At 43.2% G+C, this 22,691-nt stretch overlaps 1 protein-coding gene across 2 annotated transcripts in view; it reads right to left on the bottom strand.

The window, feature by feature from the left end:
- Window positions 1–913: 913 nt before the first annotated feature.
- The window catches only part of EVA1C (eva-1 homolog C), a 38,907-nt gene continuing 17,129 nt past the window's right edge, over window positions 914–22,691 (bottom strand). For both annotated transcript variants that reach the window (XM_065862576.2, XM_071810443.1), the window contains 6 exons: window positions 20,746–20,869; window positions 17,608–17,760; window positions 8,265–8,408; window positions 3,795–3,866; window positions 3,006–3,095; window positions 914–1,444 (listed from right to left, as the gene is read on the bottom strand). In XM_065862576.2, coding sequence (XP_065718648.1) covers window positions 1,056–1,444; window positions 3,006–3,095; window positions 3,795–3,866; window positions 8,265–8,408; window positions 17,608–17,760; window positions 20,746–20,869 — 972 coding nt within the window. In that variant the 3' untranslated portion in view covers window positions 914–1,055. The remainder of the gene's footprint in view (window positions 1,445–3,005; window positions 3,096–3,794; window positions 3,867–8,264; window positions 8,409–17,607; window positions 17,761–20,745; window positions 20,870–22,691) is intronic.

Here is a 22,691-nt window from a genome sequence, read left to right as displayed (position 1 = left end):
TGACACAGCGTTTCACTTGGGATGTAAGTCTTCTTAGTACATATCAACTTACAGGGCCTTTTATGAGAGCATTTTCAAGCTTGCGCTTCACACATTTGCTGGCATGTATAGCAGCAGGATTACATCTCAGGCAGGTATCCTCTGGTGCTTGAATGGTGACCTTTTCCTTAACAAGAGGGTACTGAAGGTCTCGAATGCAGACTGATTTTTGCCTTTATGTCCATGCTCCAGCGATGCATTTCTGCCTAGGGCTGGCCAACTCTGTTGTGTGCTTTAAAACGGCAGCTGTAGACACCAAGAGGTGTTGTGAAATCTCTGCACACTGAACTGTGCCTGACTTCAGGTGCAGTTAACATCCAGAGGACTGCTACTAAGGAAACTAATTCTCAAACCCTGAAAATTTTCACTGAAATACTAGGCACTTCTTTGCAGTATAGTTTCCAGACCTCGCAGCCCAGAGGGACCCTTCTTTCATGTCTGTCTTCTAAGTAATTGCATCAGCTGGACTCAAGGAAGCAGAATTTAACCCCCTTGGAATCAAGATCACTGTTACCGGAGGAAGGGGAATCTATTGGGGAACAGTTTGGTTAATAAAACACCAGAAAATCTTCAAGAACATTTGTTTAACTTTGCTTTGTCCTGCTCGCTCTATTAATAATATTTGTATTTCTCATCAACAGAGCATATTCTCATATAATTTATGAGCTGCAACACACTAACTGGTGACAAGTGCCATGTCCTAATACAGATGTTTCTCCCTGTTATGCCACTTAAATATTTTTGTCCTGTTTTAATATTCCTTAACCTGCATATGGCAATTGGTCCCAAATTACAATGAAAAGTAACCCTTAACATAGCTTTAAACTATGAAAGCTTGTAAACATGTTTTTCAAGAAATTATTTATAGACAGTCAAGGGTTTGAAACTCTCCTTTTATTACATACATTTCTCCTTACTTTACAAATAATTATATGCACTCATACAAACGCTCCTTCACAGAAGGTACATTTCTTTTTTTTTAAAAAAGAGCTAAGGCATCATCCAAAATAAGCCATTTATTGTTCATTAATATAAAATGTATTCATATTTCTAGGAGGTGTCATATCCAAACCACTGTTCATCCAAATTTCTTGCATTATTTGCTCCCTGCGCTCTATCCTTTCAGCCAGTTCTGCTGCTGCTGCTGAATTATAACCTGAGTAAGAAGGTCTGTAAAGTCCCGCTATCTCATCCTGGACATCCGAATCAGAGGAATCTTCCTCCTCCTCCTCATTTTCACTGTTCTCGTACACTCTGTCACTTTCTGGCACTAATTGATCCTTCTTCCTGTGCAATTTCTGGAAGTCACTCGAGCACGACACGCGGATCACCAAAGCACACAGCGTGAAGATTAATCCCACACAAACGCTGGACACAAAGAGGAGAGCGGCTCTTTCAAGGTGATCTGAAATCAGAAAGCCAGTGCTTAAACACTTTACAAACTCTGCCAAAGCCCAGCTACAATGAGAGTCAGCTCCCATTTCCAAAGCGCCCCGCGTTATGCAGCCATAACGATGTGGGGGTGCTTGAGGGGGGGTGAGGGGAGGAGGCTTTTTCTGTCATGCACTGAAACCACCCTGCACTTGCAGTCTAAACACTGCCGTCTCTGCCTCTTCCAATTACTGTGCAAAAATCCCAGCCTCTTAATAACATTATAAAATAACAACATTATCCTGTCTTTTTAAAAATTAGCAGCTTCCTAGCATTCTCAACCAGCTACCAGAAGCATATCCTTTTATTTTTTTCCAGCCATGCTGCCAAAACGGGCCTTACCCTTGTGAAGAGGGGGCATGGGAAAAGCAACTCTGGGCCCTGTGGAGCCATGGCAGCATCTCTAGGCCCGGGCGGGGTAGGCAGTGTTTTAACTCCTTGAGACAGTCAGAGATCATTTCTCAGTACAGCAACAAGTAAGAGAGATGTGGAAATGGCCTTTCTGGATGGGTTGTGAAATCTGGCCCTGGCTGCTGGGGGTGTTGCTGGGAGGTCCCAAGGGTGGTGGGGCCTGGGGGTTTGAGGACAGCCTGTCTCGCTGTGCCGGCAGGTTGCGGCCGCCTGTTGTTGCTGGTGGGGGAAGCCCTGGCAAAGGCTGTGGGATGATGCTCAACAGCTGTGTGGTTCATGCCATTTTCTAGAAGAGCAGCAATCTTCACTCCAGAATCACAGAATGGCTGGGGTTGGAAGGGATCTCTGGAGATCATCTAGTGCAACCCACCTGCAGGTTCACCCAGAGCAGATCGCACAGGAATGTGTCCAGGTGGGTTTTGAATGTCTCCAGAGAAGGAGACTCCACAACCTCTCTGGGCAGCCTGTTCATTTCTCAACATCAGCCTTTGCTCACTTCTAAAATTTGTGACTTCTCCTACGGTGTCAGAGATCTGTGGATCACAAATTTATCTGCCTGAACAAAATTTGCCTTAGTGTTGCTAAGTCACAAAACCTGCCACGTCCCATACCAGAGTTGGCTGGGTTTGGTGGTTTTTTTGGGTCGTTGTTTGGTGGGGGTTTTTGTTGTTTTGTTTGTTTTTTCTGTGCGTGTGTGTGGTTTTTTGTGTTTTTGGTTTGGTTTGTGGTTTGGTTTTTTTTTGTTTTTTTTTTTTTTTAAATGCCCCTCAATGATCCTTGTATGCATGCAAACCAACATTTCCTAAAATGGATGCCTCCAGCACTGCTCCCAGATCAGGACCAGGTTTCCAAAAACACTGAGCAACCAACAGTCCCCATTAAGAATATTCATTAAAAAAACTCTTGGCTGCAGTGTCTAAAAGAATTTGGATCCTTCAATATGGAAAATATTCTATAAATATCAATTATGCTGCGACTGTCCCATCTACAAGACCATAATTATATTGTAATAATACCATTACTATAAACATGGGATTAACAGTCATGACCTTCTGAAGTGATCCTCCCTTTTCCCCAAATGCCACAATCTAGCAAACCAAACAATCTCAGCCTCATTTTCCTACCTCTAATGTATGCAAACGTAGCCAAGGAACTGCTAACAAAAATTCCATCTTTCTTCGGAAGTCTTGATTCCTTTGGATCAAGGTCGACACCTGTGAAACGAGGTGGTAAAGCACATTAAATCACATCATAGATGATGGAACTACTGAACTGATATTCTCCTAATAACTTTTAAACTAACAAGCACACATAAAACACAGGCAGGGCAGTGCTGTGCCGTAGGAACCTTGCGGAACATTAGACCAAACAACAGTTGATAAATAAATATTGAAATAAAATAACAAAGTATTGAAAATATTGAATATCTAGAAAATGGCAAATTTATTTAAAAGACTCTATGACTAAATGAAAGCCCTTGCCTATTCCCATTAAGATTTCTGAAATAATTTTACTTCATTGAGCTTCACAGCTCTCAAATGGACTTCCCAGCCATATCACTGCAGTACACTCCTGTAATTGATGACAGCAACTATGCAGCAGCCACATCGTTAATTTTGTCTTTGGAAGAGTAGGTGTTGGCATAACTCTTAATAGAGTCTTAACCCTGAAACAATTGCAGTTTCACTGTTACTCTTCCCATGGTTCAATCAAAGTTAGCAGACAGCACGCTGGTTATGGGTAGGTCTGGAGGGGTCACTTGTTTTGCAGTGGTGCTGTGACAGCAGCTATTTCAGCAGGGTTTCCTTTACCTTGTCCCACATCCCTCAGACCAAGCTCTGCAGTGGGAACAAGTCCTATTCCAATCAAAGACAAAGGAAAGCAGCAAATCATATTTTTTTGATAGTACGTACCATCATTCTGTTTGACAGAAGACTTGCTATCGGTGACCAGGGGGTTGACAGCTGTGAGGATAAATTTAGGAACTGAAAAGGTGAAAGACAAATTGTTTACTGTCAGTTTTAGGAACCAGATCCCCAGTTAATTACCAACCCCACTGTCAACCCTGGGTTTACTAACTGTGTTTCTGATGGTGGTACTGAGGGGATTGGAGCAGGTGGCTTCACTGCTCAGAAATCAGAGTGGGCAGCTGTGCCTGGAGCCAGCGAGGGCAAAAGCCAGCCCTGCCGATGTGCGAGCCTGGCCTGGTGCTGCAGCCAGCCTGAGCTTCCTTGGTGGCCCAGAGATGCTGCCTTGTGCCCGAAATCCAGGAGTTTTGGCAGAGGTGGTATGTGGTGCAGCCCCAGACAGAGTTGTGCTGCTTATCCCACCCTACCAGCCCTGGCTGGGGCTGCTGCTGGGTCACCTTGACTTTTACTAACCCAGTTGTCCTCTAACCCTGATGGCTGGCAAATGCTCCAGGAGGGGGGCTGTGCCAAGTGACATATCCTCCTCCCTCCACCACCCCGTACAGATCTGGAGCACTGGCAGGCATAGCACTGGGATGCTGCAGCACAGGATCACAGAATCACAGAATGGTTGGGGTTGGAAGGGACCTCCATAGATCATCTAGTCCAACCCACCTGCTAAAGCAGGTTCACTCAGAGCAGATCACACAGGATGGTGGCAAAGAGCATGCTGCTCGCAGGGTTAGCGCTGGTGGGAAGGGAAAGGAGGTGGGAAAGGGAATAAAGTAACTGGGAAGAAGACTGGAAGGAAGGTGAGGTGGGCAGGGAAGGGCAAGTGTGGCTGGCAAGAGTGAGCATGAGGGATGGGATGCACAGGGAGAGAGCTAGTAATATTCACCTAAAGATCAGCAAAACACCAAAGGAACAGAGACTGAACACTGTCATCTCTTGCCAGAGGCCAGTAAGGGCAGCTCTGGATTCACACACCAGGCCCTGTGCCGGCTGGAGCTCCAAAACATTAGTGCAGCTGCACACAATGCAGGGATCTACCCTCTTGGCTTTGGCCTCTCCTCTTTTCTATCCCATGAGGGATGTGCCAACCAGTGCATAGGAGACAAAATTGGCCAACAACTGGGCTACAGTCATATGCTAACCTGTGTCTAGAGACTGTTTTTCGGTGAAGATAGTTCACTGGAATTCTCAGAGAAATGCTTATTCTTAGAGAAATATCTGCACATCCTCTGAGACAAATGGTCACTGGGGGGCAAGGTGCTCAGGACGGGACTAGATGCACTGCATGGGAGGGGGTTGTGTCCATCTCACTTCATTAATTTTTTCTCCAGATAAGTTTTCACACTCTTCTTCACATAATTAAAAGAGCTAAAAGCAGGTGCATCATACAAACATCAAGAGTTCACATATTCTGTGTTAAATGAATGCACCTTTCAGATACCCAGATCTTGGCACCTGTTCCCTGTACTACGTGAAGGCAGACTGATTGATTTTCAGACTGATGCGAAGGGGGAGGACAAGGAAGAAATGTCAAGTATGAAGCTCACCTCTATTCCACATAGAAACATGTACCAAGAAGTAACATTAGGGAAAGTTAAATGGAACAGAAGAGACTGAGGTTTGGGGCTTAGCATGGTTTGCCTTTGAAAAACAACTAAAAATAGCACTCTTTCTGAACAGAACTTTTCTTTGTGTGTGGGCTCAAAGTCCTTTCCCGATGAAGGAATTTTTCTGGGACTCTTAGCTCCTGTTTGCAAAAGAAGGCCAACAGAGATAGGGGAGAATGAGCTCATTTCTATTTTGGCTTGTACCTCATCGGGATTCTGAACCATTTTCCAGCAGCAGAGCGCTTTTGTTGGTACATGAGGCAGACAGTGAGCAGGTTGGTTTGTGTTCAGACTGCACTTTGAATTTGCAGGCCTGGTTGTTAGGATAATGTGCATGCGTTATGAACAACATCCTGGGAGGACACACCAGACCCAGAACCTTTGTGTGACCTGAAGCTCCTGTCACATGGCCTGGTGCCCAGGCAGGGGCTCCTTCACTGTGCTGATGCTCTTCCTCCTCTCCTCCCAGGGCTTTGCTTGCTACAGGATTGAATCCTTTCCCCATGTCTTCCCATTAAGTTTGAACAGCTATTTAATACACCATTCAAATATTTGCTGCAGGGGGATGCTCAGTTCAAAACAGCATGGACAAAAAAGGGTCTTGACTACATGTATTTGTTATGGCTTTATTTCAGACACAAGGGCTTTTAACTAGGACAGGCTGCATCAGGTCGCTGAACAGAGTAACTGCTACTAGCATGAGGAATTTTTATCAAGATAATCACATCTGTGCTACAACTTGTGCCAGCTCTACTTTGTCAAGTAGAGTTGGAGGCAGTCACCTATGGAGAGCTGCCAAAGGCACCCACAGACAGATTCTGAGTGGCATCCAAGGAGTGCAGATACAAGCTCCTGATCTCCAGCCTCAGCAAGAGCCAGGAAGATGTCACCTCATGCAAACACGAGATGATGCTGAGCAGGTCATCAGGGGCACTGAGCCTGCAAGAAACCAGCACCTCCTGGCTCCTGTGAAGTTTCTTCTAGCAGGAATTAACTGCAAAATTAAAAATGCAGCCAGGCAAACCAGCCCTAAACAGTTGCTGACCACTGAGGTGGGGAGTATGATTTTTTTTCACATTCCTGACCAAGATGGAAATACTTTCAAATGTGGCACAGACCTCAGAGAATGTGTTCTGCTCTGTTGTGCTCCTGTCACTTCAGGGGGAGGCCTATTTACCTTATCTTGGGAAGTATCAGGTTAGCAGGGATATTCTAGTGAGGGAAAAGAATGTAAAATGTTATTCTGGAATATGCCCAAACCCTTCCCATGTTCACTAGATGATCTGTGAAATAATTAGACCTGCAAATAATTGGCTAGTGCTTCAGATTGCACAGCTCAGTAGGATCTGGCAGAAGACAACGACTTCAAAATGTGCCAGTAACGCACAAGAACACTGTTTATTACCCATGTGTTTTTGCAAAACCACTTCACTAAATAACAGAATGCATAGCCTCACTACAAACAAACATAAACTGGTTTTCTAGCAAACAGACGTGCAAGAAAGAATGATGTGTTATAATTATCCTTACTCTAATTAAAGAAAATTCCATCAACTCATTCATAAAGTTACTACAGCATGAAGGTAACTGTGCAGTATCATAACGTATCAGTGCAAAGACAGATCTCCAGGTCTCTTCAACAACATAAAGCTGAATTACTGCAGTGACTCTCACCTGACAACTAACTCATGGGGAGGCTTGAAATCTCTCATGCCAGCAAAGAAGCAGCCAGGGCTCATTTTCCTCTGATCTTCAGGTACACGGTGATCTGGTAATCAATCCTACACTGCTGTTCCCAAAAGCACGTCTCAGATAACCTGTGCCCTTTGACCACTATTCACTAGAGATGCAGCGAGAGGTCTTTCTGACCTGTCCCCACGGACCTACTGCTGTGACTCCCTGCAGACCAGAAAAAGAGCCAGAAAGGAGCAGGGCACACAGCTTTCCAAACGGTGCATGGTAAGCAGAGTGGTAACTGCGTGAAAAAGCTTTCACCGCATTGTCTGAAGCAGAGGTGTGAGAGAGACAATCACCCCCAACCCTCACGCTTCCACCCCACAGCCAGCAGCGGAAAGCAGAACCTGAGGAAACGCACAGCCCTTCCTAAAAATGTGCAATGCCAAAATAAGGCACCACACTGAAGTTCTGCAACCCCTTTTCTCTCACCTTTATTGAGATTACACTTTGCTGTCCCATGGCCTTGACTTTTGAGAAAAAGCATTGTACAGAATTCTGCTTTGTCCTGATGTAAATATATTAGTCTATGGTAAAGAATATGGAAAACTGTTCCCACTTGTCTGAGGAATGAGCTGATGTAGACTTCAGTCCTGCAGGGCATGTATAACCTCAGGTCTTTACTTTTCATGAGACTCTGCCCATGAGAAAGGAAATCTCTCTGCAAGGCTGAAGGCCTGAGGTGTGCTCAGGTGAATCAAATTTCAGGACTGGGCTTGCACACAGTACTTCAATTATGCTGGGCTGCTTTACCTGCACTGGTGGCAGTCAATGCCAGTTTATTTTTCCTAGTTCTGCTGCAGATGAATTCTGTAGAACAGACTCTTATTTTGATAGCATTTCTCAAAATATTAAAACACATACTCTATTGTCAGTTGCATTTTTAAGGGAAAAAAATCCCCTTACTGCCCAAGTTTACATTAGGTGTGAACTGTTTGCGTATTTGGTTGTTCTTGTATGGCTATGTCACAAACTTCCTAGGCTAAAAGGAAAGGGAGATTCAGGAAGCCTTTGTGTGCATGTGTGTGTGTGTCTGTCTATCCCCATATGTGTGCACCATTTCGCATTGGTTTGCTTTGCAAGCAGAATGACAGCTTTAAAACGACTGTGCATTTGCTCTTACCACATGCATAGCTGACGTTGAGGTATTTTGTCACTCCAGGTAGGCATGGACTTCCAAAATCCCGGCTAGTGACAAGGATTTTGCATCTCTGTTTCCCATAACACCTTTTTGATAAAACTTCTAGTGCTGTGTAAGACAAACAATCTGAAAGAAAAATACATAGCATAAACATACAACGCTGATGTTATCAGAAATGACAGCTGCTACGTGCACGACTAGAGATACAAATCAGCTATTGACTTCAGGCATATGTTCGCCTAAGCAGGATTTCAGAATTAAATATTAAGATCTGTCAATGCAAGGAAGCTCTCCATCTATTCCATCTCAAGATGAGTGTGCAAATAAAGGGAGATGCAATCCTGTTTGCAGATCTTTCTCTTGGTCCCCAGGTTATTGAGATGATTTGACAGAATGCCTAAATTTGGTTCAAGTCAGGTGAGATCAATTTTTGTGTGTCACAACAGCTGGGGCTACAGTGAAGTTCCATGTATTAAATGTAGCTTTTGTTTTTCTATGCCTCTTGCTGGTAGGAGCCATTCAGTACCGGTGAAGAGGTCAAAATGGGCTCAATATTTAACCCGGGAAGCATTTGGCTTCTTCCTCCCGTACCAAATTCCAGGCTGTTCTGGTAAGGCTACCACCACAAGCCAAGTTTGCCTGCCTGAAGCAATCTCAACGGCATCTACACTGCACTGCCTTCAGGCCCTAATTACATGAGGTAACCCACACCATTTTCAAAGCAGCCTAAACTACCCCGATTTTGTGCAGATGAAGAGATTCCAGATTGCTGAACCTCTCCCTGTAGACTGAGCAAGAAGCATGTGCCGTGTGTGAAAACCTGCCTTGCTGACACCTACACTTGGAGCTGGGATTTCTTTATTCAAGACTTATGCCTTTGACCGCAATTTATAAAATAATAAAACTTGATTGCCAGGATTTTACAGTGACGCTAAAATCATTTGAGTGGGAGTGTGCATCAGACACACTTTAAAAAAATCTGCTTCAAAAAAGAAATAATATCTAGAGATGTGATTGAATTCCCATTATTCACATGTGCTAATCTCTAAGCCTCAAAGGAAATACAAGCCATGCCTTTGGTTTCTAAACAATCTGGAGTAAGCAATGCTCTTCTGAAGCGGTCTACTTCCAATCAGCGATATCTCATGCATTTTGTGACTTTCTGTGGATGACAGATATTTCTCATGTCAGTCTTCTGAGGTAGGAACAATATAGAGGTCTGACAACATACTGCATTAATCCAGTCCTTCTTCCTATAGCAAAAACCAGATTAGCATGGCACCTTGTCACCCTCCAACTGCTGAAGCTTATTTACGCCTCTTCAGAGGAAGGAGAAATAGTGCTCACAAAGACACTACAAATGTTCCTCAAATCAGTGTTGTTTGGAAAGAAGGGGAAGTTTGAGACTGGAGTTCCTCACAAAGAATATTCACCCTTAGTATGTGAAAATGGGGCACATTTATGATTTTTAGAGTTAATCCCCTCACACCAGCCCTAAATAAATCATATACTTGAGTACAGCCATTGGGCTTGCAGGTTACCTTTGGACATGGATTTTTCGGAGAACAACTCTCTGTCTTTTCAGAGACCTAAAATCCTGACACCTCCATGGCCTGGGAGGCTGCTGGGCAGGCAGGGAAGGCTGACCCAAACCATTGGGTAGTTCTAAGCAACTCAGCTCTTTCCCTCCCTGGCCATTTTAGATGAGTAAGGATCTATTCGGGTGGACATTTGAGGCAGCCAAGTAGCTTATTTTGGCAAGTATGAAAACAGCTAAAGAATATCAGGAGGAAATATCAGATGATTCATAAATGAATGGATTGGGAGCACAAGAGCAATCTGGTAAACTGAATTATGTTTTCTACAAAATTTCCTGCCCTTTGAGCTACTCACAGTGTCTTAAGACACAGGAGGCTGTTCTGCTAATGGTTTTCTATAAATTCAGTGGTACAGTGAATACATGTTTCACTTTGCCTTTGGTAGATGTTTGGTCATGTTTCTGTGGGCGTTAATACCTCCTTATCATCTATATTCATGTTGGATTTGGCTCCTCTACCTGAGGAGCCAGTCGTCATATGCCTGCAGGCTCTTGGCCAGTTTTTGGAGAACTTCCCAAGGCTTGCCTGGTGTCACAGGTGAGCAAATGCAAGGCTGCCTTGCTTTTGCAGGACAGCACAGAAGCAAACTGGAAAGATTTATAACAACAACAACAACAAAAATATATTTAACAGCTTCCTGTCATCTAACAAGATTTTGGCTTTTAGTGATTCAGTCAAAAAGTGTTCAATTTTTTTCTTCTCTCAGGTTTATGTGCATCCTTGTTATCTTCCCATTAGCTTTCCTGGCAGCTACAATGCCAGCTGAACAACGAGTTCAGCTCAGGGGAATTCTGTGTATTTGGTACAGAAGGCTACTTTTCCAACATCTGCAGCTTCATCTGTGTGATCTCCCACAAGCAGACATTACAGAAGTGTCTCTGCACCAAAGTCAGAGGCATCAGTGTGGGCCGAAGGGACGGTCAAGCCAGTTTCAGCCAAACAGCTGCAATCCAGCTGCAGCAACACAGAGCTTGCACTAGGAATAACTTGTCCTCCTTCTGGTCACGCACCTTATTGCAGGGTCTGAAGGAAGAGGGGATTCAGTCAGTGCTGCATTTTGAGTAAATGAATGAATGGTCCTACTGAATGGTCCCAAAGAAACCATGAATCAGGAGATGAACATAAATATGCCATGTGTCTTCTTTCTGAATATCTAAGTGAGCTATGGGGCTTGCTAAATTGGTACCATGTGTTTAAAATAAACTGCCTCTTGAAAGGCACTTTCCTGGCATGCTAGGAGGCTGGGGGCGCCCACCAGCAGCGACAGAAAAAGCAGCAATGTGTGGCTGGGAAAACACTCTGTTTTTCACGCCTTCCTCCCAAAGTTGCCTGCTACACATCAAGACTGTTGGTGGGTCTTTTGAAACAGACACTTATATGCATGGCCCAGAGATACGGGTGTCAAGAAGAGGTTCTTAATGCAGTAATAAACTATCAATCTGACTGCAGCTATTTAACAGTTAGTGTAGAAAGGCTTGTTTCTGGAGGAAAGGCTCTTTCAGCTCCCTAATTAGCTTTGTTCAGGGAAGTTTTGGCATGCAAATGACATGCCATAAATTAGGCAGGCTTTAATGAGAAGCAATTTGTCTTCTGGTTTCTTAAAGCTGCTCTCAATGCAGAGAGCAGGAGCTTTCCCTTCTTGTCTTTCCACCCTGCCACACAAGACCCTGCAGGTGATGGAGCTGCCAGAGCTGGTCTGAGCATCTCATGCCAAGCTCTGCCAACAGCGTCCTGTCATACCCTGTCCAGACAGCACTGACAGCTGCCTTCTCCCATATCACTATGCACAGGCCAAGACTCAAGACGTGGTGGGTAGGGGACGTGTCTCAAATGTAGATCTGCATGACATAAAAAGTGAAGGACCGGGTCACCCAAAAGAGAAGCCCCTCCACAAATTTGTCACTGGAGCCCGACCGCTCCTTGCTTTCATCCCAACTTATGGTGCTTTAAGCTTTTCAGGCTGTGCCTACATGCAAAAGAATAAGGAGCTTGCTTTTAATATCAACTGAAAGCAGAGATTTCACACTACCAAATTGGGATGGCTTGTGCTTTTTGGAGCCCAAATATCAGCTCTGGGGGTAAGAACTGACAAGGGGAAACTACGAAGTTCAGAGCAAATTAAGGCTGCAGACTCCTAAAGAAAGTTACCATAATAATATGGTAATTTATGCAAGAGCATGGCACACAGGGTCCTGCCTATGCATCAGAAAAGGGCCATTTGAACTGTGGATTCTAGCAAAAACACACAATATGATCAACAGCACTTATGAAGTGTTTCAGCACTTCCAAAAAGTGTGCTGATACCTTTATATTCCAGGTCCAAGTACTGTCAGTAAACAAGGCAGTATAATTTGCTAAAAATACTACTTACTGCCAGCAGAGGCCATTCCTTGGAAATGAATACAGCACCAAGGCTCTCTGAAAAGCTGCACCCTCCCTCTGGCCCTCTCTGCAGTGCCTGTTGTGAGGCCCTTGTAAGCCTGCATGAGATTAGCCCATTGCTTGGTTTTATCTGCAAGTGGCTCTGAGTTCAGAATTCAGTCTGTAAGAATTTTGCACAAAAAAAACAAAAACAAAACAACCCTTGGTCTTTCTCTCCCTCTTGCACATGCATATGCACAGAGTGGGGGAATCCATCTGCCAGCACAGACACCAAGGGCAAGAGAAAAGTGGAGCTCCACACTCGCTGGCGACAGCTGGAACCAGATTCCCTCTGTTCAAATGCTCATTGCTTTGTTTTCCACCATTTGGGTCTTCTTATACACAGGCAGAAGTTCCTTGGCTTATTTTAGACTCAAATGCCAAGTGTACTTTGACTAAGTGCTCCATGAAGTGTCTGTACTTCAATATCCAGCACGTCCTAAGTTTTGGCCAGCTTACACGGTTTGTGTTTTATGGCACCTAGAAGTCTATAGCTAGCATGAACCTAGTAACTGCTGTAAGCATTTCCAGACTGGCCTATAGCTGTTTGTACCTTTACTTCATTTATATTTGTTCTCAAGAGATGTATACAAAGGGACTGGCTCACGCTAGGAGGAGTATCCATCTCTCAGTAAAAGAAACTTGAAATTGAAGCTTTTCAACCACTGTTAGGGAATAAGAGATATAGGTCTTTTGAATTGTCCACAATACTGATTAAAAAAAGAAAAAAAGGAATCACAGTATCACAAAATACTGTTATATAACAAAACCATGATGCCTTGTTGGGCTGGAAGGAACCTGCAGGATTTTGGAAATCTCTCTTGCCTTGCTAACATCCTTTCTTCTTAGCTGAATGCCATTTCACCAGAAAGAGGAGATTAGGACAAAACTCAGCCCCACGGTACATCATACCTGGTGCAAACTGTGATGAGTGCCTGAATTCTCCAGCTCCCCTCTCAAGCTCGCAAAAGAGGGAACAGGCGAAAGAGAGTGCTGTGCTGGAAAGGACCCAACCTCCCAGCAGCGAAGAGACGCAATTCAGGGGTCTGCTGGTCATTAGTGCTGGAGGAAGGGCACATCCGACCAGCCAGTGCACATCCTGGTGATATTTCTGGGAAGGACATTTTAGCATTCTAGCTTGTAAGTTGCAGCTAGAGGTGACCCACTACCGAGCCTTCTGTCGAGTACTTTCATGTATTAACAGGAGTAATTTCTGATTTGAGTAGTGTTTGTTGACCTGAATCGTCCTTGTACTCTCTGTGGTAACCTGTTCTGGCACAACTCTCTAACGTCTTTTGGCCAATAAATTTTCTCTTTCCTTGTGTACATGTTAGTACAAATAGAAAAGAGATAATATGCCAGAAAAAGGCAACAACTCACACAAGAACAGCTTGGATTTCCTGCTTTGGCACTGGGCACAATAGATTCCTCTAAGCAGAACCGTCTGCTACCAAACTGCACCCAAAAAAGTTTTAGTTTTCTTGTGACGTTTTTTATAATCTTAGTAAAACAGGGAAGCTACTTTCTGTAAATTCTGTACAGTCTTAAAAGTGCCAGTCATTTGAACAGCTGCAGAAGCAGAACACTGCTTGGAGTTTTTTATTCTCCTGTGAAGATACAGTGATCTTATAATGGAAATAATTCCCTGTGCTTCAGTGAACTCTGCTACTTACAGTAGGAGCTTAATCTGCAGAATAAACTCTTCCTGAAGGCAAAATATCCTAAAATGCCTGGAGACAAGTGTTCTACACTGTCCTTTAAAGTGGGCACTGATGACCACTCATTGGAATTAATGGCTCTGATGACAAGTCAGAGAGCAAGATCAGAGACACATAAAAATACCATATTTCAGTTTGATGGTGAAAGTGTTAAAAATGGGAAAAATGTTTCATGGTGATCTTACATGGAAATTTCACATTCTTTGACAAATCCTCCCCCTTCCCCAAACTGCATTGAACAAGGTAAGTTTTTCTAAGTGCAGCTTTTTGTTTCTGGTCATTTTTAACCAAAGCAAGAGACACTGGAAACGAAGGGTGCAAGTTACATGCATAATTACATATCAGTCTTGGGACAGAAGTAGTGCTGTCTTATGACTGTGATACATGGTATAAAGTTTCTTGTGCCCAGTAGTTCAAACCTTTACCCACATTCAAATCTTACCGTTATCCAAATCAGAACAGGGACTTGAATGTGTGTTTCCATAACCCATTCTGCATGGGCTGTTTGGTTGGCATTGTCTCATGCTAAAGCTGTTTTGCTGCCTAGTGTAAGTGAGACTTAATCAGACCAGGGAACAAGTCTACTGTAAAGGCTTTATCTATCAGGGAGGACACCATTCTTCCTCCTCTGTATTGAAAATGGCACTGAATTTACATTATTAAACCAGCTCAGAAAACTATTTGCAAAGGGAGGCAGTCGTCTTAAATGTTGAGCTGAGGCTCAGGACCCTACAAGTGCTCTGAGGCCACACAGACATCACCAATACCAGAGACAGATTTACATGCTCTATTTCCTACATGGAGAAGTGCCTTTACGTTAAAGAAATTTTATGTCTTCCTGTGTTTCCTTTGAAGCAAAGCTCCAAAAATCTGTCAGCCAATTTGATAGATTATTCACAGAAAAGTAATAATTCAGAATACATCTGTCTCAGTTCAAAGCTGCTGTTTGTCATTAACTGCTTATGAGCTATATTACATGTAACATGAGGTCACCAAAATCTAGAGAATTATTTAATTAATTCAATAACCAGTACTCCTAGAAGGGCCATATCCAGTATGGATAGATGCAAAACTCTTGAGCTCAACAGAGACTTCCTATACATGCCATTAGGACCTACAGACGACTTCCGCATGGTACTATAAACACCTCACAGCTTCCCTGTGATGCACTGAAAGAAATGGAAAGGCTCAAGTGCAATATCTAGGCTGAGATGCACAAACATGGGTAGAAACAACAATTCGACGTGTCTTGGGGCAGATTTAGCTCTTGGTGCAAACATGAGTGTATGTGGGCTCTGATTCAAGAATGGAGAGCAGCTGAAGTAAGTTTTCTAAATTGTCTCAAATCATTTAGATCAAGTTGACATTCAAATTACCATTGCTTTCCCTTAGAGAAAGGTACACAAGCACCACTCACATCTATATGTGCTTAAATAACCACATAAATAAAATTTAAGCTTGAGATGGATTGATCTGGAGTCAATTGGATTTGGCTCCCAAGCGCTAAGTCTGTTGCGATAAATGAATGTGTATTCCCAGGCTACACAGGTGCTTTTGAAAATTATACTCACTGCAGAGGGTTACTGGCGCCATGCGGGAAAAGGCCAAGCACTTTAAGTAATAGGAAATCTATAAAAGAATCTACCTCCTACAGATCCACCTGGTGTTTGTCTCAGGTTCTATGCTCTCTCCTGTTACCATAGTTTTAGGTCGCTTTATAGAACACAAAACCAGCAACAGCCAAGGTGCTGCTCAAGAAGGGCTCATATGCAGGGGGCTGCAGCCAAGAGTTTGTTGCTGTTGCAAATTCTTTCTCTATACTGAGAAACTTTATCCAGTCAGAGGAGCTTGGAGTATTCTGATCTGTGAACTGTAAGTGCTGCCATTAGAGGCAAGTGAGAGATTTCCAGAGGTGAATGAAGTACAAGAAATAAGTATGATGGCAGCCTTTCTCGATCAACTGAGCTATCTCTGCTCTGCCTTGCATCATATGCTAACGCCACCATCACGAAGGACATATGGGTCTGTCAGAAACCTGCAAAAATGTTTTCTCCACAGAACAGCCAGGCAGAGCTGAAGTCTGTGTGAAGCACCACACCAGATAGCCAGTGTGAAATACAGACCTGGCAAGTTGAAATAGATTCGTGTGTAAGACCAGATTGCAATTTTCAACCAATACATTTTTAATATCTCCACAACTAAACAGAAACATTGGCTTGCAGACAAGTGGCTTTTAAGACTAATTATCGATCTCTTCTTGATGTTCAGAGATGCTTCTTATATGTTTCGCTTGAAGCATATTTCTTAGGAATAAAGTTCAGCCTTTGCACAGGGCTGGCATCAGTCATGTAAGTCCTTCCCTGTGTGGTATTAAGGTATTTGAACAGCGCACGTATCCTGTGCTGGCCGTCTCCATGGCATGAAAATTTACCTTCATACCTTCGGTGTCAAATGCTGAACATATTATTTATACAAGCATCAAGCACCCTCACAACCACATACTACTATAAATTTACATATTTAGCAATAGAAAGTGAGTCATAAGTCACTAATCATACACCATCTGAGACTATACAGTGAAGTCAATGACCGGTTATCAGTGTAGACCATACAACTACTTAGGAAGTTTTGGGTTCTTTCACCTGTTCAAAAGTGAACAATCTGTGCCTGAAAGTGTTCGGAGTCTGAACAAAGTAATATTAACATTATAGCAACATTAATATATTGTTTTTATATTAACTACTCATATAGTGATATTAATATTAGATATTAATATATCTATTGGGATGCACCTGTATCAGTAAAACAGCAGTGAGAGGGCATGTTTCTGGCATCACACCAGAGTGCTCCATTCTGATAAAAGTGGTCCCTGCACTTGTCTGGCTCAGGCCAACAGCATCCTCCCAGTAACTCCTCATCACAGCTGAGGACATAGCACAGATCAGGGAGCAGCCCCAAGAGGCAGTCTGCATGCAGTCACCCTGCTTTGGAGGGAAGAGTTTAGTATTACATAAAGAGGACATTCCTGCCTGATGGACTTGGTGCCAGGGGGAAGTCCCAGGCACATTCAGTTTTCTAGTACACATGCACAGTCTCGAAGTCTGGTCATACAGCAGCATCTAAAGCAATGGACGTTGACCTACGGACTCTGGCCTTATAGTCTGCACTTAAGCCAAGGAAGAGTTGGCAGAAAGAGAGATCAGAGAAGAAAGTAACAGTAAGACCAGGTATTGTGGCACTCAGGTTGCCTAATCATTGCCTGAAGTTGGAGGAAGATGAGAGGCCAACAGCTGATATTTAGTAAACATCATCTAAGTTCAAGACAGCCAACAGAACTAGAGTTTTTGATGTTAACCATACTAAGGACTGATTAACTATATCAAAGTTTATTACTTGTCTGCATTTCTTACTTTCTTTCTCCCTCGTACTAGGCAATTTGTTTGATTTCCAGAAATAATCTCTCCATGTTTCAACCACTGGCTCTTCCAAAATGCCATTGCCCTTGTGCCCAAAGTTTTCTCCCCATCTGTTTCCCCCCTTCTCTGTGCACCTGTTTGGAGAATGTCTATCAACAGCACAAAAACTTACCGAAGGGGGGGACGCGCTCCACTTCTCTTGAGCAGACGTTCTCCTCATGTGCCCATCTGCCATAGGTGGCAGAGTAGATGATAAGGAACTTGGACTCCTGACAGTGGAGTTTCAGTTCCTGGTTTTCACATGCTGATTTGCTTTTGTATTCAGCTAAAAGAGAAGCAAACAACAATATGGTAGCATGAGGCAATTTACCCGGCTGGACTGTTAATGGCAAATAGCAGAATGACAGAAAACAGCTTTTCTGCAAGTTCTGTTGCAAGTGATACTTGGCACTATTGCAACCAGAGGCAAAGCCAACAGCAAAGTGGAGTGTTTCCTCCAACTGAATTGCTCCCATATGACTACCTAAAGCCTTCGGCTCCTTTTTGAAAGGAATTAAAAAGTTAATTTTTGCCAATCTCCTCTCCCAGTGGAACAGCCTCCCCCTTTCCCGCCTGATTTCCTGGCTTGCTTTCCTCTGCTGCTCAGCAGGAGAAGCCTCCTCCTTCCCTTTTGTCTCTTCCCAGGACAATGTTGCATTCTGTGCCTACTTCAGATGCCTGCCGGAGTGCCGAGAGCCTCCAACCGCTCATCAATCATGGGGATGGGCTGCCATCACCCAGTGCCACCACACATAGCACCAAGCAAGCGCTGAAGAATGGAAGACACAAAGGCATGGGGACGGGCTGCATATCCTCAGACACAGAGTCCTCCCAGCTCTATTTCCATGGGTTTCCCTGGGCGTGATTATCCCACACGGGCTCATTTGAAAGGTTTTGCTGACAAGGCGATGTGAATCAGGATCCTGAGAAAAATACACCCCCTCCCTTTCTTGGCTGGCACAGGCACAGAGGTGGGGAAGCTGCTGAGATGGTCTCCAGACAGCACGGCTCATCCCTCACGGGGAACCCGTTAAAATCCGCCATCTGGCCAAGGGTGTTCCTTGCCAGCCTCAGCAGCCACTCTGCTTGCAGCATCTTAGTGCTCAGGTCTTCCTGGTGTAGGTATGGTGGCAAAACTTTTTACTGCAGATAAGGCCAGGGAGAAGAGTCTATTCTGCTCCATTTTTTTTGTCCTTCGAAAATGTGAAAACAGGAAAAGGAGGTTCCTGAGCTGAGCAGGAGAAAAGCGAAAGCTTATTGTTAGAGTGGTATCCCTGTGAGTGGAGTGTGAGTGTTGATGCTAGGCTAACTGGAGAGAGAAAAAACTCCTATCTACTCAATAAAGAAAACATTATTGTTTCATCTAGAATAGAACAGATTTAAAAAAAAAAAAAAGGGTTAATGTTCTTGATAATAGTCCAGTTTCTTCCATTTGAGCTCATCAGGAGTCACAAGTTTAAGTCTAAACCCAGTGATTTTTAAAACCACTTGGCCTGCTGCAGGTTGTTACTTCTGCAGAAGCACCGTACACCCATGGGGATCATGCCAAGAAAACAGAGGCTCTGGCCCAAGGGCTGACAGCTTGAAGCTGGGCTCTGTGTCTGTACGGCTGTGCCCTGTGGTTGCTGGAGAGGCCATGGAAATACAGACAACAAAACAAACCCACAAGTGGTACAAGACAGGGGTAGGAATGCATGAGACTTCTGCAGAAATACAGCAACAATATTTCTAAATATAATGAAAAACAAAGGGATTCAGGCAATTGCTTAAGTGCGCATTTGAAGGCAAGGAGACTGTAAAATAAAGTTATATTCAAGTGATTTCCTGAGAAAGGATGTTTTTCCACAGCCAAGCATAACAATATTGGTATCTTACCTACAAATATAAATTTCCTGTCACATGAAATCATGTAATTTGTACTGGAACTGGACTATTCCTCAATTCTTAAGGCAGCACTTGTTGTTAAATACACTTTTGACCAGCTTTTGTAAAATTCAGACCACAGATAAGATTATTTATTCAAAGTAGCTCATTTCCAGTGGGAAAAATATTAAGCAGTTTATGAAAGTAACAAACAGGATCCCAATCCACTTTTGATTAGTAAAAAGAGATTTTTAATGACACAGAGACAGCTATGATATTCAAATCCATCTACTATTAACCATGCAGTAATTGTAACATGAAGAAAACCCAACAAACTATTAAGGTAATAAAACAGATAATTAAAATTTTAAATTTCAGCTCTTTTCTTTTCCCTGATGATTGGCCCAGTAAATCTCATTGGGAGTTCTTGTGTCAGTGCTTTGCCAAAGGTAACATCTGCCCACTCCATTCCCGTAGCTCTGCTCTGACTTCAATACTCTGCATAAACTGGTCCTTCAGTTTGCTTGCCACCCCTGTTCCTATTTCACCAATGATGCCTATCTTAATGCTCTGATTCAAGAAAATCTCCTTTGTGCATTCTCCTTTATTTGTGGGATGGTATTTCTGAGTTGGCTGGTGAACCTACCCATAAATCATCATTCAACTATTTTCTTTGGGACCCAGTTCAGCCACACTGCAGATTAGCTGCCAAAAAAAGCTGAGCCCCTGGGCTACTGGGGTTTGTTCTCATGTACAACAGCAACAAGGAAAACAACTAAAGAACACCAATAAATGAAACCTCATGATGATTACACTTTTCTCATGTTTACAGAGTGCATTCTCTTTGAGGCATGGTATGTCCCTTCACATATCAGCATCAATTGACTGCATAGAATACAGGTGATTCTACAATGAAATTCTGTGATAAAGTTAGCCACGCATATGTATCCTCCAGCCATTATTCTATAAATGGGAGGTAGTAACGGAGAATCCTTGAAAGCTTTGGACCTACCTCCTTAAGCATTTTTGCATATTCCTTATTATGCTGTCCTCCTCATCATTTGGATCCTTAGACCAAACACCTGTTTTTGCTGTTCAGCTCCATCTTTCTAACATGACATTATAATTACCAGCTCTTTAAAAATAATTTCCAAAACATTTTTCCTTTCTAGTCTGATGTCTGACATCTGACTCTGCCAAACTACACTGGTCAAGAAATTGGCAGTACACACAATGAAGCTGCAAACACAATGAAGTGCTAAGGTAAAGTAGAAAAAACAATTCGCTATTAATCTAAAAGTCTCAAAACTTCACATGGATATATGCAAAGCCTTGTGCAGTGGCATTTTAACAAAAACAAACAACAAAACACACACAAAAACACATTTGCCTGATGTGGATTACTTACTAGGTTTGCATTTAAAGGAGACAAGGAGGAATTTAGTGGTCCCTGGACACAGATCAGGTCCAAAAACCCGACTATTGACAAGGAGTTGGCAGGATCTCAGGTTTTGGCATTCATCCAGTACTTTCTAGAACAACGGGCAAAAAGGACAGGCTTGAAAACAAGGTATGAAGCTATACAGCGATGAGAACAATTAATTGTACTTTGTTCTATACAGGAGACAAATCATTCCTTCACAACTTTTTTGCTATAAACATGTAAGAAACATCTGTATCACTGGATTTAGGCCACACCACTACTGGATTCTGAGTCATGGCCAAGTTTATGGGAACACATTCATCACGGTGATGCCCATGGCGACTTAGGATGTTACTAATTTGCTGTCATTTGTCACTTTTCCCTCTGCCCCACGTGGGTCAGCCAGATCTTGCTGTGTGCAACCACCACCTTGGTGATGTTTGGGACTCCATACAGAACCCAGAGTAAGTGGGAACACGCTCAGTCCCCAGCCCTTTGCAGACATGCCTGAGGCACATTTATGGGAATGCAATGTTCGGGTGAAGCATGCTAACTCAAAATGATGTCTTTTTAACCATTTCATCTTGATCTGCTTAAGTTTACCTGACCACGCTCTGTAGTATCTTCACTTAAAACAGTTCTAAGGACTTGGTGCGCTTAGTGACACTTAAGCACAACTTTTAAGCCATATGTAGGACCTCCTGCTTAAGGGGCACTTACTTCTTGCTTGCACATATCTACTTGATTTGCCACTTGAAGAAATTTCAGAATTGGTTTGATCAGATAGCACAAAAGCACCTATCCAACCTAAATCTGTTTGTCTTTTTTCTTTTCTTTTTTTTTTTCTTTCTTTTTAATGCTGTTCTAAGGCCATATCTACCCCAGATTTTTTGGCCCAGCAATATACCCTGGTTCTTACTGTACTTGTTTCACTGTGAGTAGCAACAGAGGAGGACAATAAAAAAGTCAGTACTGTTATATGCAAGTGTCATGTGGACCCCCTCCAAGTCCAGCAAAAGGATTAAGTACTTCTAACGCTCACATTAGTGTTCCCACTTCATCAGTGGTTTCAGAGCTGTAGCTACAGAAAATACAAAGACATTGCCCAAGACTACTCTGAGTCCACTTTTTAATACAGTCACAAGCCAAAGCACCTAAAAAAACCCCAGTTTAAATGCAGCAGTATACTTACGAAATTCCTATTCACCTTCAAAGCCCAGCTTAGAGAGGGCTTTCTACACACTGTATTTTGCATAGTCTGTGTTGTTGTGCCCAGGATTCTTCATGTTTAAAAGCACAGCAGACTGTGATAAGGAGGGTGTTATCTCTGGGTCACCCTGCTCTTGACAGCAGTAACTATATCATTCTCTGATTGTTTAGGTACTCTTGTAAAATCTATGGGAATGCTAGCCTTGCTTCTCATCAGAGGGGGTCTCAGTCATACCAAAAGGCCAAATCTGAAGTTTACCACTGTGATAAGACAACTGCACTCTTGTTTCCAGACTGAGAAAGCTGGCAGTGGCTGAATCTCTCCTGTCATCCCTGGAAGCCGTCCCTCCCGAGCAGAAATGACCCACATTGGCAGCACTTTGCAGTGATCCTGTAACACTCTTGCCTTTTTGTTCCCGTTGGTAGAAGAGGACTTGCATCCAGCACTTTTGAGCATTAAGTGCACTCTAAAGAGTTTAAAAGGGAAGGAGAAGCACAGCAGACTTAATTTTATCAGTCAATTCTTCTCTTACAGAGCTGGAAGTCAAACAAATAACTCCTTAATTGGGATTGTTCTGGAACCGGCCAGTGAAATAGAGTTACATCTTGAGCAAGTGGAGATGGCTGTGCCCTACAGAGTCACCTTCTGTTTGCACCTGAGCTGAATCATCTCCTGTGCATCTGTTTGCATTGTCTCCTACTTAATGCAAACAGCAGTCGCA

Source organism: Patagioenas fasciata, chromosome 1, assembly GCF_037038585.1.
Source record: "Patagioenas fasciata isolate bPatFas1 chromosome 1, bPatFas1.hap1, whole genome shotgun sequence".
NCBI classification, from domain to species: Eukaryota; Metazoa; Chordata; class Aves; order Columbiformes; family Columbidae; genus Patagioenas; species Patagioenas fasciata.
Note: the sequence above shows the minus strand (reverse complement) of the source record. Positions and strands in the feature narration are given on the sequence as shown.